This window comes from Malus domestica, chromosome 05 (assembly GCF_042453785.1).
Source record: "Malus domestica chromosome 05, GDT2T_hap1".
Taxonomy (NCBI): Eukaryota; Viridiplantae; Streptophyta; class Magnoliopsida; order Rosales; family Rosaceae; genus Malus; species Malus domestica.
The window spans coordinates 33,334,138-33,351,094 of record NC_091665.1 but is presented as its reverse complement, the minus strand read 5'-3'; the positions used below and the strand labels follow the sequence as shown (position 1 = coordinate 33,351,094).

The 16,957-nt window shown below is 35.6% G+C and overlaps 2 protein-coding genes, 1 long non-coding RNA gene and 1 pseudogene across 3 annotated transcripts; 2 read left to right on the top strand and 2 right to left on the bottom strand.

Moving 5' to 3' along the window:
• Nucleotides 1–361: 361 nt before the first annotated feature.
• On the bottom strand, nucleotides 362–1,738 carry LOC103424011 (probable glutathione S-transferase). Its single transcript, XM_070822614.1, has 2 exons — nucleotides 1,257–1,738; nucleotides 362–967 (listed from the first exon to the last, which is right to left on the bottom strand). Exons 1-2 carry the CDS (start codon nucleotides 1,569–1,571, stop codon nucleotides 623–625), a joined length of 660 nt encoding a protein of 219 aa, XP_070678715.1. The 5' UTR covers nucleotides 1,572–1,738; the 3' UTR covers nucleotides 362–622.
• Nucleotides 1,739–7,687: 5,949 nt separating this feature from the next.
• Nucleotides 7,688–8,254, top strand: LOC139195956 (uncharacterized). The gene is made up of 2 exons (XR_011581040.1): nucleotides 7,688–7,781; nucleotides 7,909–8,254. It is a non-coding gene; the product is annotated as an uncharacterized lncRNA (long non-coding RNA).
• A 737-nt stretch (nucleotides 8,255–8,991) lies between these two features.
• Nucleotides 8,992–10,425, bottom strand: LOC103435649 (probable glutathione S-transferase). The gene is made up of 2 exons (XM_008374042.4): nucleotides 9,863–10,425; nucleotides 8,992–9,521 (listed from the first exon to the last, which is right to left on the bottom strand). Exons 1-2 carry the CDS (start codon nucleotides 10,175–10,177, stop codon nucleotides 9,177–9,179), a joined length of 660 nt encoding a protein of 219 aa, XP_008372264.1. The 5' UTR covers nucleotides 10,178–10,425; the 3' UTR covers nucleotides 8,992–9,176.
• A 2,675-nt stretch (nucleotides 10,426–13,100) lies between these two features.
• On the top strand, nucleotides 13,101–13,575 carry LOC114825250 (uncharacterized; annotated as a pseudogene).
• The last annotated feature ends 3,382 nt before the right edge of the window (nucleotides 13,576–16,957 follow it).

Genomic DNA, 16,957 nt, shown 5'->3' with positions numbered 1-16,957 from the left:
GCAAGAAGTTTGTGCATCAAGTCAACAATGGCGGAGTCGGACGAGGTTTTATGTATTTGAGATTGTCCTGATCACCATGTTAAAAGTTCGATGATGAATGTTAGGATGCGTTATTCTAGTTCATTTTCTTTTCAGTTTGTTTTTCTGTCTGAGATGTTCTGGTGAGATCTTTTGCTGTGTCTGCTGCACCTGATCTCATATGACTTATCAATGTTGACTCAAAGTTGGATAAAAAGAAAATTCACTGTATAATCTACCGCATACAACCATGAGTCTTTGTTACCTGATAAGAAAGATAGACTCACGATTAAATGCAACTGGTGACAGCCAATAATCCATCATTCGATATGTAGTTACAAAATAAGAAAATTGATCAAGTAGATTTAGATCCCTTGCATAACAAGTTGACAACACTGTGATAGGTTGACTACAGAAGCAAAATAAACATATTGACCTGAGGCACAATAAAGTGCCTCATACAGTGCAAGCCTTGTCAAGTGCCCTTTTATTCTAATTCAACAACCGAAAACAGTTGAATCTTGAAAGACAGAAAAACCAATGACCTAAACAAGTTGGAATGACACTGATCATCAATAGCTTCTTGCCAGGCTTCCACCAATATCTACTCAATCCCACGCTTTTTCCTTATAAGCATGAAGAAATCGTAGACCTTTTCCTGCTCGGGAAGCGACTTGGACACGCTCTCCTTCTCCATGCACCTCTTAACCCAGGCAATGAACTTTGGGTGCTCTGCCTCAACACTGAAGTTGCCAAATTTTTCATACACAAGAAACCAGCTATAGAATGGAACAAGCGCCACGTCCACGAATCCGAGGGTCTCCCCGCCAAAGAAGGGCTTGTTTCCGAGCTCTCCTTCTAACACGCCGATGCAGTCGAGAAAGTCTTTCTTTGCTGCATCATATTCTTCTCCTTTGGTTGTCCACAACTTCCTCCCATTCTCATGTATCTGCAAGTTCAGATCTTCTGCTTATATCTTTCTAAATATACATCACACACCTTAAACCTCAAACCCTAAACCCGAAACCATTACATGAAATCTTAACCCGAAAACATAAACAGAGATCCAGTTCCATTTAATTTCCCTTCTAATACAAATCCTAAGTGGTAAAATCATTATACACCCTAAACACTTATAATCTTAAAATTCTAAAACAACATTGTTCAATTGTTTCAAACCAAACATATTCAAAACAAAAATAATCCTACAAATAAGTAAATTAATGAGTAAAAATCACCTTCTTGTCGACGAAGTCAGCCCAGAACCTGGCCTGGGCTCTGAGGTAAGAGTCAGAGGGCAAGAGTGGAGCCTTATCATTCCAAACCTCATCAATGTACTGAAGTGCAATGAGGGACTCACAGACCGGTTTTCCATTGTGAATGAGAACCGGGATCTTCTTGTGAACCGGGTTCATCTGCAGCAACAATGGGCTCTTGTTCCACAAGTCATCTTCTTTGTACTCATACTCGATGCCCTTCTCAGCCAGAGCGATCCTCAGCCTCATCCCAAACGGGCTGGGCCAGAAATCCAACAAAACCACCTCATCCGCCATTGAAGGTTGAAATCTGAACTGTTTGATACAAATTTTCAAAAGGGTCGCAGAAGGTTAGCTTAGATATGAAGCTGTAGACTGGCGGTGGAGGTAGTGGTGGGGGGTTGTGTCTGTTATATACAAAAGTTGAAGTGAAAAACTAAATGGGCAGTAGTCAATGGACTACAGGAATGGAGATATTCTATTTTTCTTCTTTTTTGGACACATTCGAGACCGTTCGATTTGGATCTGATTATGTCACTGCTTACGACATTAAAATCCTGATATTCTTATAATTTTTTTTGGGGTTTTAACTTTTGACTAAATGCAGTGTTCAGTAAATTAAATTGTTAAATTTTAAAATAAAAAGTTGGTGTGATCAGACTGAACTTGTGAAACGTAAGATTAATGACTTCCGCTACTGCTGTAAAGTGACATGTACAAAATCCTTCAACTTTTCTTCCTTCTTTTAACTGGTCAAGAATTCAACTTTGTAACAAGAAGGGATTTATAGTTGAAGCCAGTTCATGTCCTTCAATATCCCTTGTAAAAAAATATAATAGAAAATAAAGGTATTTTGATATGGATCCAAAGTAACTAAAAATTGGATATATTTCAAAAATAAAATATCACTAAAAATTGAACCTATTTTAAAATTAGGCTTATAAAATTGGACTTATTTCAAATTTTTCCTAGAAAAATAATCTATGAGCAAGGTATAAAATATCGATGATATCGGAAATATCGGTAGTCCAAAAACACGGAAATTTCGATGAAAATATCGGGATATTATCGATATCGATAAAAATTGAATAAAAACCACGGAAATTGTAAGAAAAACTTGAAAATTTTTATTGAAACTTTGCAGGATGTTTATTTAGTCAATTATCTATTCACAAAAAATTGGAAGGAAATGCATTGCATGATGGATTTAACTGATTTAAGTTGATTATATAGCGAGCTGGCAAACATTGTGAGTGTAGAAAATATATAGTAATGAATGAAAGAAGTTTAAACACACCATAATCATTTATATATAATGAATTAGTACAATATAAGAAAGATATGAAAAATATGTTATTTCTTTTACAAAAAAATAGTATATGTGACGTTAGAGTTTCAAGTATATAGCATGATCTGATCTTCAAAGAGACTTTCAAGGTCTCAAAGATGGATTTCCCAAATAAAACAATTTAATTTAAAAAAATAAAAAAATAAATATAAGATATTTTGAATGAAATTAGTGTTTAACATTTTCTTTAAACCACATGGTGACCCCTCCACCTCACCTCCCTCACATAACCCAAGGTCCCAAATTGAGACTCCCAATCCTATATCTGACATTTTGTTTTTCCTATCCTGTTCCTCCTCTCTCACTTCTTCTTCCTCTACTTTATTTTCTTCTTTTTCGTATCCCATAAGTCTCTCTCTCTCTCTTATTTCCTATCAGCCCACAAAATCCCAGAAATCTTTCTCCCCTCTCTCTCTCTCTCTCTCTCTCTCTCTCTCTTTTCCAGAAACCTCTAGCAAAGCCACACCACACCCACACCACACCCGAAGCACAAACACACCACACCCACACCACACCGTGACCTCCACCACAGTGGCGCACACTCCGGCGAGCACCATCACCACTTGTGGACCGTTCCTCCTCCCTTTCTCACCTCCCGGCGACTACCATTAGGCAAAGGGATCCATCAAACAGTTTGATTCAAACCCGAGCGGGTTTTGGGATCCGAAGAAAATGGATTTTTCATTTCCAGCGACGGAGGCGCAGATCTTGGGTTTGAACCTAGATTGTAGAGAGAGATCTGGGCAGCTGCAACGACGCAGCCTCGGCTGCCTTTTCGATGACGTAGCCACGATGATTGTTTCGATAATATCGCATATATCGCGATATTATCGATAATATCGCGATATTTTGACAATTAGGGGAATACGTGGGAAAATATCGGTCTTTCTGAAAAACGATAATATCGGCGATATTTCGCCGATAGTATCGATATTTTAGTCATTGTCTATGAGTTAGATACTGAAAAGGCCTTCAACCATTTTTGATACACACAGTGAGTTGGACCCATAGTTTCTCGTATTTAAAATATGTAAAGCCTAGTTCCAGTCTAGCCCAATTTTGTCCACAATCGCTCATTGGTTTAACTAACTGTCATTTTGATAGTCATTGCATTTTCAGGTTCTATTATCAGTATTAAGTTTGCGAAAATTTGAAATTGAAAATTATTTTCTTGAGTTTTTACCTTTTGGTTTTCAGTTTTCACTAAAAACGGAAAGTACTTACTAAACAAATTTCAGTTTTTGAAAATTGAAAAATTGAAAACTAAAAATTGTTCAAAATGGCTACTAAGTGACCCCTAAAAAATTAAAGAAAACAACTAGAAAACGGGAAATTAAAAATGTCATTCAACAAATTTCAATATGTGTGATAAGTTAGATCTATAGTTTACCTTTATGGGTGATGAGATTGATTCAAGAAACATAGAATATATCTTTCATACTCTTATTTGCCGTTATATCTTGCATGCAAATAGGTATATTTGTTATTCGCTGTTACATCAGTGTCACAACAAATTCACACTCAAACCACTTTGTCTTGAAACTATGTACCAAATTAAGATTATTTTTTTTACATAGATAATTTAATCAGAATAATGTGATCAGCCTTTTTTTAATAGATAATTTCATCAGAATAACTGTTTGTTTATATAATTTTGGTTTTTACAGTTGTAATATTGTAAACCAAATATTTCCATCAACAAATTGTAAAACTCACTATATCCTAATTACAAAGTTTTTTGCAATATTGTACTATTTCTTGATTTATGTTTGTCATCTTTGCAATATACACAGTTTATATCCTTGAAAGTATCTTCACACGAGCATATAATATGTAAACCCCTAGGTAATATTAAAAAAAAAATCAGAAACCTAGGCATGCATTATCCAAAATTGTATATAAAGAAGTAAAAATGATAAAAATAAAAATGAAGTCAACTATATATCGAAGGGCATGTTGGAAGTTTTGAGACTCTTGTCCAACATTGGGGAAAACAAGATTCTCAAGAGCCTTTATATAGATTTAGTGCTTTAATCTAGTAATTACAACATGGGCCATTTGGAAATGGATTGAAGGCTTGGGCCTTATGATTGTGTGGATTAGGCTGATTCATTATTTTTAATTTTCGGATTAAGTTTTTAATTAATTTATTAATTAAAAACGTTTTGATTAAAAGACACAGCTCTTAGAAAGAGTTGTGTACCTTCACATACACTGAACTGGTATTTGAAAGAGTGTGAAACAACCTATATATCTGCAATCACAGTATCCAAATGAATTATCTTTTTCTTCCTTCTTTCTTCTGTATGAAATTTTCAAAGAGTAAACCCACAAAAAGAAAATTCGCTAGAGTTCTAGAATCCAGTGCGGATTATAGAATTAGGTAGTTGAATCCTGGTCGAGCAGACGTTGTAGAACCACAAGCACAGGAGTGGGACGTAAATACTGTTCGAATGACATAGCTTTTACGCTAGCCTCTATCTTCTGTAATCAAGTTAGTAATATTAATTTTTGTATTATTGTATAATTTTCGTTTTGCATAGCAAGTATATTTTGGTTAATAAAATATTAGAGTTTATGTTATTTTTGTTTATTTCTGAATTGTTCTTCAACAGGGTAAAGTTGTATTTTTGCCTCCTTTCCGATTAATGAAGAGCACTATGAATTTTCGAAAGGCAAAGTTGGTTTCATGCGTTGTTCTTCATTTCCCCTCCTCGTCTCACCACCATCTCTCCTTTATCTAATAGTTTCCCTTTACACTTAACGTATAAATGAAAGCTAAAAAATAAAAATGATATTGTTATCGACAATCCTTATAGTGCATCTGTGAGTTAGACCAGCTCGTTAATTCTCTTGCATCAAAGTTCGAATCTCTTTCTTCATAGACTAAACTAATTTAATTAGAACGTGGACTCATTTGTTAAAATATTAAGGGTGGATTGGGAAAGTACCGAATGTCCTTAGATGTAGCCATCAAGACAAAAGTAACAGCCAAATTTCAATCTCTAAAACCCCTACAAAACCCCAGAAAATTGTTCATTGCAGCATATTCTCTCTCAACCTCTCCATCTTCCTCTACCTTCCCAATTTTCCCTTTCCAGAACTGCATTGTCATAATTCCATACCTCCATTGCAATGGAAGGAATGGTAAAGTGCCAAACTCCAAGAGTACTCGTACAGAAGTTGCAGTATCACAGTTCATTTCAATAAGCAAACGCCCGTTGACGAAAATGTTGGATACAATTTTTGAGGAAGAAGGTGATTTTGCGGTGGATCCAACCCTGCGATCGTCGATCTACTGAATTAACAGCCTTGTCTTCAGGCTCTAGAACCCAAAGGGCCGAGACATGTTCCTTTCTCGGCCGCAGTCGCAAGATTCAGAAGTCATCAGTGCCCAACGTCACATCAACATTTATTCACTCCCCAGCCGAGCTTGGCCGACGAGTTGGCACGCTCCGCATTCAACCGAAGAACATAGTTAGTTTATTAGTTATTCAGCTTGTGCGCCACCTAGGCTAAGTAGTTTTTAGAGTCAAAGTTCCTTTAGGAATATTGGCTTTGACTGTTGGATGTGGAGACAATGCTCAGGAAATACTGGAAGAATCACTACCTGTGATTTCACAGGCAGGCTTTCAAATCTGAAGTCTCAAAGACACCAGTGGTCGCTACGATATAATACTTCTTTAGGCTTTAGCTTCAAGGGCTTTCTGGTTGTTAGACATATCATGATACTGAACCTGTTGTTCTTTTTCTCAACACTCACATTGGTTTTTAATTGCAGTTACGGGAGTCTTTAGTTATTATCACTTTTGTTGGTGGTAGCAGAAAAGTCAATGCAAATTATGTGGCAGGTGAAGGTAATGTTTCAAAACTTTTTTCAGGTAATTGCAGTTAAACTTTCAGTGGTTAGATTTTCTTTTGATTATTTTCCAATATATTTTAGCAAATTTGCAATCCTAAAAGATTTCCTCAGACACACATCAAATCTGTGTATTATAAATGTACTTAAGATGTAATGCTATCATTTTATAGTTTCTTCTAGTGTTCGGATAGAGTTAAAGGAGAAACAGAGTGGATGGACCGGCTCGAAGTTGAAGATTTAGAGGTTGTTATTGTCTTATTTGGTTCCTAGTTCGATCAATGTAGATTACTGTACTTTACATTAATTTTTACAACGAGATTTTACTTTTTGCAGATGGATGGAGACGAAAAATACGATCGGAAGTTGGAATCAGGACATTATACTCCAGGTTTGTTTTGGCGTGGATGAATTTTCAGAATATTTTTACGTCGATTGTGCTATGAAGTTGGGGTGTGCTACATCCCTAAAACCCTAAACCTTGTAATCCCATTCAACCACACGGAACTAGAATAGTTAAAAAAAAATGTTGTCTTTGGGTCCGTAAGGAAGCATGTGCAATCGTCTAATTTTATTAACATAAAGGAAGTGATGCAAATCAAGTAAAGGTGTAATAAGAACTATTAGGGAAAAAAAACAGTTGTATAATTCCAGGCCATGAAGAAGGTTACAAAAAAGATTTGAATCATGCAATTGTATATGAAGAGTAATGCTAGAATAACCACCTATTTATATTACATTAGTGAAAACACATTTTTAGATCTTATTCACCAATCAACTCATAGGTCCTTGACTCATTAAAGGTCAGTGACAACAATCACACCACAGCAATATCAAAAGTGTCTACAATTAATAGCACGAGAAAGCCAAGTTCGATATGGAGCAGATCTGACCTCCACTATCAATATAAATTTATTTTGCCAAGTTTTATTATCACTCTTGGTCGCTTTTATAGTAATATTTACTTATGGGTTATTGTCACTAGCTTTTAGTTTAGTGGTTTTGTTGAAGGCTAGATCCAATTATGACCTTAGAAGATTATACGGCAATTAGTCAAAATAGACATGTTTTGACATTTGTTGTATTTTTTATCACACTTATTAAAAATTGTTCTTTTGATCAAATTTTCATGTGAAAAGTCCACACTACCCTTCATTGATCTTTTTATTGGACATCATGTTCTTCATTGATAAAAAATCTTCCAACACCCAACAACACTCTCAAATCCATTTTTCGATTGCGCCGTCTTGACTAATCGAATTTGGAGCGGTAAATAACATTTGGAACACCATGAAAGGAGGTAAGCTTCTTATTGCTCCACCTCCCGTATCCATTCTTCTTCTTCCCCTCTCTGTTTCATCTTGCTTTGGCTCAATTATTTGATTTTTTTTTTTTTTTGGTATTTGAAATTTGGTTGTGGTGGTTAGGGAATGAAGAAGGAGAGGGTTCCTTGAATGAAGTGTTGTGGCTGAGGTGGTTCGAAATCAAAAAAATGGGGGTGTCGTTTTGGCATCTTCAAATTGTTATTGTGGCTGTGTTGGTTCAAAATCATAAAAATGAGAGTATATATCGTTGAAGTGTCATTGTGACGTCATCAGATTGTTGTTGTGGTTGTGCCAGTTCAAATCATAAAATGGAGAGTATCATTGGAGTGTCGTTGTGGGGTTGTCAGATTGTTATTGTTGCACTGGTCGTTCAAAATCCTAAGAATTTTGGTTTAAATCAAATTGAAATGTAAGTCACTTGTTGGTAAATGGAGTTCTTTGAAAATGAGGTTTTGGTTGTTTTTAAAATCATTGAAGTGTATTTGTGGTGTTCTAGTCCGAGTGATGGTTCAACATCGGAAGGGGGTCTCATTAGGGTGTCGCTGTATTTTCGCCTCCTTTCTGATTAATGAAGAGCACTATGAATTTTCAAAAGGCAAAGTTGGTTTAGTGCAGGGATCCCATGAAGTAGGTTCATATAGGTATGACCAAATCAGTTGTTGACAAGGTGTGCACTGTATCAACAAAAATGAAATATGAATCAAATTACAGGAATAAAAATGTTTATGTAGAAAATATTACTGGCTGACTTAATATAGATTATGAAACAAGAATTGGCCAATATAAGTGAGACTGAAACGCAGGTGTTAGATATTTGGCAAGAAGCAAATTGATCTGCAAGAAGTTTATGCGTCAAGTCAACAATGGAGGAGTCGGACGAGATTTTATGTATTTGAGATGTGTCCTAATCACCGTGTTAAAAGTTCGATGATGAATGTTAGGATGCGTTCTTCTAGTTCATTTTCTTTTCAGTTTGTTTTTCTGTCGAGATGTTCAGGTGAGATCTTTTGCTGGGTCTGCTGCACATGATCTCATATGATTGAAAAATGTTGACTCGAAGTTGGATAAAGAGAAAATTCACTGTTGCATACAATCATAAGTCTTTATAAGTCTTTGTTACCTGATAAGAGAGATAGACTCACGATTAAATGCAACTGGTGACAGCCAATAATCCATCATTCGATATGTAGTAACAAAATAAGAAATTTGATCAAGTAGATTTAGATCCCTTACATAACAAGTTGACAAGTGTGGTAACTTGACAAAAGCAAAATAAACGACCAGAGGCACAATAAAGTGCCTCATACAGTACAAGGCTTGGTCAAGTGCCCTTTTATTCTAATTCAACAACCCAAAAGAGGTAGCAAAATCTACTCAATTCCAAACTTTTTCCTCATAAGTGCGACAAAATCGTAGACCTTTTCCTGGTCGGGAAGCGACTTGGACACGCTCTCCTTCTCCATGCACCTCTTAACCCAGACAATAAACTTTGGGTGCACTGCCTCAACACTGAAGTTGCCAAATTTTTCATACACAAGAAACCAGCTATAGAACGGAATTAGCGCGACGTCCACAAATCCGAGGGTATCCCCGCCAAAGAAGGGCTTGTCTCCGAGCTCTCCTTCTAACACGCCGATGCAGTCGAGAAAGTCTTTTTTTGCTGCATCATATTCTTCTCCTTTGGTTGTCCACAACTTCCTCCCAATATCATATATCTGCATTTCACATCCCAAATTTCGGGGAAATTAATATACATTGTTTTGGGCAAGTTCAGATCTTCCGCTTATATCTTTCTAAATATACATCACAAACCTTAAACCTTAAACCTTAAAGCTTAAACCTTAAACCCGAAACCGTAACATGAAATCTTAACCCGAAAACATAAACAGAGATCCAGTTCCATTTAATTTCCCTTCTAATACAAATCCTAAGTGGTAAAATCATTACACCCTAAACACTTATAATTTTAAAATTCTAATACAGCATTGTTCAATTGTTTCAATTCAAACCAAACATATTCAAAACAAAAATAAGTAAATTAATGAGTAAAAATCACCTTCTTGTCGACGAAGTCAGCCCAGAACCTGGCCTGAGCTCTGAGGTAAGAGTCGGAGGGCAAGAGTGGAGCCTTGTCATTCCAAACCTCATCAATGTACTGAAGCGCAATGAGGGACTCACAGACGGGCTTTCCATTGTGAATGAGAACCGGGATCTTCTTGTGAACCGGGTTCATCTGCAGCAACAGTGGGCTCTTGTTCCTCAAGTCCTCATCTTTGTACTCATACTCGATGCCCTTCTCAGCCAGAGCGATCCTCAGCCTCATCCCAAACGGGCTGGGCCAGAAATCCAACAAAACCACCTCATCCGCCATTGAAGGTTGAAATCTGAACTGTTTGATACAAATTTGCAAAAGGGTTGCAGAAGGTTAGCTTAGATATGCAGCCGTGGAGTGGCGGTGGAGGTAGTGGTTGGGGGTTGTGTGTATTTATAGACCAATGGTTGGAAGGGAAAACTAAAGGGGCAGTAGTCAATGGACTACAGAGATGGAGATATTCTATTTTTCTTTCTGTGGGCACATTCGAGATCGTTCGATTGGATCTGATTATGTCACTGCTTTCGACATCAAAATCCTGAAATTCTTATAATTTTCTTTTGGGTTTTGCCTATATGTTGTACTTAATAGATTATATTCTTGTAATTTTCTTTTGGGTTTTTCCTAAATATATATATATATATATTTTAACGAATGATATTTTTTACATTAAAAAATGAAGTGGCTCAATCTCATAATAGGTTAATAATAATATAATTTAAATTCGTCTTAAAAAGAATATATAATTGAAATCATTGATTCAATTAATGTCCTTCAATATTGCTTGTAAAAAAATATAATAGAAAATAAAACAAAGAAAATAATCTATAAGTGGGACACTGAAAAGGCCTTCAACTGACTTTGATATGCACAGTGAGTTGGACCCATAGTTTCCAGTAGGCTGTAGATTGGATCGGGAAGGCCAACATGAGCCCAAGGTGTAGCGGCCCAAGTACTACTTGGCCCTATACCATCTGGCCTTAAGAGTTAAATGGGTCGGGCCAGTCGGTTCTGTTTAAAATATGTAAGTCCTGGGTCCACTCGTATTCTTTAAAATATGTAAAGCCTAGTTCCAGTCTACCCCACCTTTTTCTAATTAAATGGCATTTTGATAATCATTTCGTTTTCAATTGTTAGGTTTTTATTTTTCACTTGAAAACTAAAATCTTGTTGGGTAACTATTATCAATATCAAGTTTGCACAAAATTGAAACTGAAAACTATTTCTTGAGTTTTCACTTTTTGGTTTTCAGTTTTCATTGAAAGTAGTTATCAAACAAAATTTCAGTTTCTGAAAAGTGAAAATTTGAAAACTAAAAAAATGTTCAAAATGGCTATTAAGTGACCCCTAAAAAATTAAAGAAAACAACTAGAAAACGGGAAATTAAAAATGCCTTTCAACAAATTTCAATGTGTGTGATAAGTTAGATCTATAGTTTACCTCTATGCATGATGAGATTGATTCAAGAAACATAGGGTGTGTTTGTTTGGACTCACTATCTTTCATTGGACTGGATTGGACTAAGTTTTAGTCCAGTCTTGTGTTTGTTTCCTACCCGGACTAAGTTTAATGGGATGAGGAGGGACTCGCCTCGACTGAGTCCCTCGCTAACAGGTCTTGGCGAGGCCCCCCACTGATTCGGAGAGGACTGCTAAGCCGCCCACTAATCCCGTCATCTCCCTTCTCCTTCGTACCTTCGCACATCAACCGCAGCAACTGCAGCTTGCTCCTCGTCCCTTCGCACCTTCGCCCTTTCCCTTCTCCTTTCTTGTCACATTACCTTGTAGCCGTCCAACATATAAACAATTGACGACGGACCTGTATCGCTGGCGATGGTATGATCATGTGAGCTTCGTTTGCCTTGCATTTCAATGGGTACTTTTTTAATTTTCCGAATTCAATTGTTTTTTGTTCATTCCTTTCGGTTTTGTTTATGCATTTCAATGGGATTTTGAGTTTCTTTAGGGTTTTTGGTGATTAACTATAATCCAATATTCATAATTATCAAACTTAGTAGAACGGCACTAGGTCACTAACTGCAACTAGTTTTTTGGATATACTTATTAAGAATTTAACATTCGGGAATCCATTCGCAGCTTATGGATGTTTTCAATTTTTGTGGTTCTTTGAGTGGAATGTGTGAGAAATTCACCCTTTTATGGAGATCTTAGCAGTGGATTAGGGATGTATCATGTCCATGATGACTGGTATTGTATTGGCAGTGACGGGGTATCTAGTTGGATTGGATGTGTTGAACAATTATGCGATGAGCTAAGATTTAAGAAGAAGCCTCTCTACCTATTCTGATCATACTTGATCTTTTTTGAGCTTTGTATTCGAATATTTAACCGTTTCTTCAGCTTCAGACCTAGAAGGAAAACCATTTCTTCAGCCCTTGAGGGTGCCACTTGTTTTCTAGTGAATATTTAACATATTGGAAGCTTCTCTTTGGAAAATTTTGTGAGTAATCGTTTTCTGAAGCTTTCATCAACGGATTTATCTTATTGGAAGGTTCTGCTTGTTGCACATAACCATAGATGTTCTATTATTTTGATCCAAAAGTTTTTCTTCGTTATTCAGATACTCTTAAGCTGTGCATATCTTGAACAATTTAATCATTACAATTTTATACATATTGGAGTTCACCTTTCAAAAGGAATATCAAACAAATTGATATTAACAAATCCTCGTGGAGCTAGGAGATCACCAATTTCGTGTTGAACTTTAAGATTTTGTTATAAACCAGGATACTTGTACATTTGACTATAGTGACTTCTAGCTATCATGGAGAATTTAGACCTGTCTACCAAAACTTGTACAAGTGATTCAAGCATTTTTTTGCTCCCGTTAGTATTAGTTATTGACTCATTGGACTCCATACACAGTTTTTGTGATGTTTTCTTCCACAATTTTATGGTTCGCAATCCTGCAGAGGTTTCTACTCAGTTTAATTGTTTTAATTGTCTCGTTGACCCATGCCGTTACACGAAAGAGAGAAATTATGTGTTTATCAGAAAAATCTGGCTAAACCAGCAATACGTCACTCAACTTCATTAGAGCATGGCAAATTTCACTTTATGGTTCACAGGCCGTACTTCTCTTTGGCATCATAGATACAATCTTTCCCATTTAAGTTTATTCTGATTTATTTTCTAGCTTAAAGTGTAGTAGAATGATGTTGTGCATGGCTATCTGCAGCACAATGGGCACTTGGGTTTTCTCCGTAGCAGGGGCTTTGTTAGCTATTCCAGTGGGGATAAAAAGGAAACTTTAGCACCGCTTGTGTTTTTCGGCACAACAGGTACCATGCTTGACATTATAATGGGAATCACTCAGTGTGAAAGAGAACATGCAGAACACCAAGCGAAGCTATTAGAAGACCAGACTTCTGCAACTGATGCTTCATTTGCTGAGATTGGGGCGGAATGATAGTCTTGACTCCTAAGCATATGCATCATCTGCCCGTGTTTGGCTGCTGTCAGTTTTCTCTTCAAATTTCTTTACCGTAAAAGCTTAATAGTCGTACCTGTTGAATGACCCATTTGCTTGAATTCTGCCTTCCCTTTTTCATGGGTTAATAATCACATGAAAGTTGTTAATGACATAACGTCAGGTTTAATCTCCCTCGCATGGCACGATTCCATGAGTTAATCATTCGAAGCAGAGAATTCTAATTCCTCTGTTTTTATTTATCTTGGAGATACCTGTATGAAAATTACTTTAAAGTTGTTCAGCAGCAAAGGTTATGACTTATAATATACGATGTATAGTCACGAAGAGAAACTGGTGATAATACTGTTTTCATTACCCTGCTTTTTAGTCCAACATTGCACCAAACGTTTCACTAAGCTAGTCCAGCTTAGTTTAGTCTAAGCCAGTCCAGCTTAATCCCTGAAGCTAGTCCAGTCCGAGACATTCCGGTGCAACAAACGCACCCATAGAGTATATCTTTCATACTCTTATTCGCCGTTATATCTTGCGTGCAAATAGGTATATCTGTTATTCGCTGTTACATCAATGTCGCAACAAATTCACACTCAAACCACTTTGTCTCAAAACTATGTACCAAATTAAGATTTTTTTTTTCATAGATAATTAATCAGAATAATGTGATAAGCCTTTTTTTAATAGAAGACGATAACCATGTAGATTGCATGATATTGAGATATAACCATGTAGTGTGCATTTTTTTGGGTCAATATATGCCATGTCTATTTCATTCAAAATATAAATTAAGAAAGAGTTTCACACAAGGAACTTTCGGAGGATGGTTTCATTTTAATTTTTTTAATTTCCTACTTGATCAATCCAAATCATATGAAATTTTGAGGGAAAATTTTGCATTTTTTTCGTTCTATCGAAATTTGATGTGTTCATCGTGGCTCTACCTAAGTCGCACATCCCACAATCTGAGATATTGGAGCAATACTGAAACTCGGTGGAAACACGAAGGGATGATCATGTGATTATGTGATCCTGTGGATGCCAGACAAACTGGATGAACAATTTCGCTAGTTAGCTGTGATAGGCTGGACTCCATAATGCTCACTAGAGAAATCTGCTCGCTCCAGACTAAAGGGTGGGAGCTTGAGATACAGACAAAGCTCATCTTCCCCAGCCTATATATGTTGGAACAAAAGTTAGATTGTCATGTTTCCCAAAAAATAAAAAAAATAAAAAAAAAAGGTTGGTTTGTCATGTATACAGTACATAAATCAAAATCACATTCTAGTACATTTTTTTTGTTTCATTTTTACTGAACGGTGTTATACAATTTATGAAACTTTTTTTTTTGCTTAATACATAATTTGTTATCTGGTTATATATTCGAAACTTTTATTTAAGTTTTAAAAACTGTTATTATTACTTTAAAAGAATCATTTTGCACCGATCTTTCACCTAAACGTTTAATAGAAAGATACTATATGACTTGAGTGCTAATAACTTTCTAATTTATGTGTTTTGCACCAATCTTGATTTTTTTTTCATTTTATTTGTTTCACTTATATATAAGTATGCATCTTCAAGAGGTAAATTTCGTTACAATTTAAATTTCTCAATATTTTTGTCTAAAAGAAATTTCGCAACTTTTACACCATGACCCATCATAGTAAAAATCATACATCTGATCCACTACTGCCGAGATTGTCTTGCGCAATATGTGTTTACACTTTTGAGAACAATAATGTTAACATGAAACAAGTCTTTTTAGTTTTTACAATTTCTAGTATATATTTGATGCATAACAATTTTAGCCGTTTGTTTATATAATTTTGGTTTTTACAGTTGTACTATTGTGAACCAAATATTGCCATCAACAAATTGTAAAACTCACTATCTAATTACAAAGTTATCTGCAATATTGTACTATTTCTTGATTTATGTTTGTCATCTTTGTAATATACATAGTTTATAGAAAACTTTAACGAAAAACTTCTGTTATTGTTCACTTTAACGAAAAACCATATTTTTACACTAAAAAATCAATCCTGATACTATTCACTTTATCTTTTATTTTGTTCTTATCGTTAAAACTCAAAATTTTCAAGTTTTTTTCATTAATTTTCATTAGTTTATATCCTTGAGAGCATATAATATGTAAACCCCTAGGTAATATAAATACAAAATAAAAAAATCAGAAACCTAGGCATGCGTGCATACATTATACAAAATTTTATAATAAGCTCGTTAGGCATCGATCAAAGGATTGCGAGAGGATCACAAGTCGACCAAAACATGTGATGGATCTTGTCTTGTGCGGGTGCCGTGCTGATGCGGCTGGAATTTCCCACCACACTCTAATGGTCCATCCTAAAAGTCTCCTTAATGTTTTTTTGTTTTTTGTTTTTTTTTTCTTTTTCAAACTGCTTAATTCCATTTCGCAGTCAAGAAGAGAAAATAAACTTGTAGGTTGGGATGTCGAAAATATATGAATGCTCATTGAGCTAGATATGAGGAAACACAAAACAGGTTAACAAGAATTTGACAACAAAATCAAATCAACCACAAAGAAACATGACAAAAGGCACAACACGATCTGGTCCAGACTCCAGTGCCATTTACTTGTAGCAAGATTAGATATGAGGAAACCAAAAACAGGTTGAGACCTGAAAGACAGCACATGGATCTAAAGAAATCGAATGTTACTGAATCACTTTCTTGCAAGGTTCTAAAAAAACGTTAGGCGCTAGTCGGGCCGAGGGTTAGGCAGATTTAAGTAAATTTATTGTATTTCATGTAAATAAGTGTCTATTTATACCTAAAAAATATACATAATTTCATCATAAACTAGAAAATAGAATGTCATATATATTATGAAGTATTGGAACATATTGAAAACATGGGGAACAAACATATAATGTGTGTTTATTTAAGTGTTCAATAAGTCTCTTACAATTTATTGGAAACAATAAAATGCAAAAGGAAAGTTATCTATTTTCTATCTAAGTGAGTTGCAACCTAGGCAAGTGTCTAGACGGGTTTGGGTGGGCTAGATGGGTGCCTAAGCGGTCTAGGCGGGCACCTCAGCAGGTCTATGCGCCCTTTCTTAATTTTCAAACGTCTAAACATTAATCGACACAATACCTTACACAACTCAAAATTCGTATGAATATAGATCCAATGTGTGCATTATTAAAACACGATTAACTATTATCATTCTACCAAACTCATAATATGAGTATATTGTATCATCATATTATTATTTTTATATCATTTTGCATGTTGAACAACCTATGAATTGATATAAACACGACATAAATATAAATGACTAAACTCGAACACAACTCATTCCCACATCCCTACCGGTAGCTTGTGCCTGTATATGTTTCCTCCAACATACTACATTATTACAAGCTTGAAGTCATGATCATAGAGGAGGTCAGGAAGTGACTTTGGACACTCTTTCTGCATGCACCTCTTTATGTTAAGATACGATTTCGATAATTATTTTTTAGCCATATGCACTCTAAAAATGAATCATTTTACAATTTTTTTCTACATTCACATATGGAGTGTAGTAAGCTAAACGATGGGCCTTAAAACCTTATTATAAAGTTT

What these genes read in the sequence shown, in the direction of transcription:
- LOC103424011 (XM_070822614.1), bottom strand. Translation starts at nt 1,571, where the DNA reads ATGGCGGATGAGGTGGTTTTGTTGGATTTCTGGCCCAGCCCGTTTGGG. An exon ending in CTGACTTCGTCGACAAGAAG is followed by an intron (nt 968 to 1,256) that starts GTGATTTTTACT and finishes CTGAACTTGCAG; the next exon opens with ATACATGAGAATGGGAGGAA.
- LOC103435649 (XM_008374042.4), bottom strand. Translation starts at nt 10,177, where the DNA reads ATGGCGGATGAGGTGGTTTTGTTGGATTTCTGGCCCAGCCCGTTTGGG. An exon ending in CTGACTTCGTCGACAAGAAG is followed by an intron (nt 9,522 to 9,862) that starts GTGATTTTTACT and finishes TGTGAAATGCAG; the next exon opens with ATATATGATATTGGGAGGAA.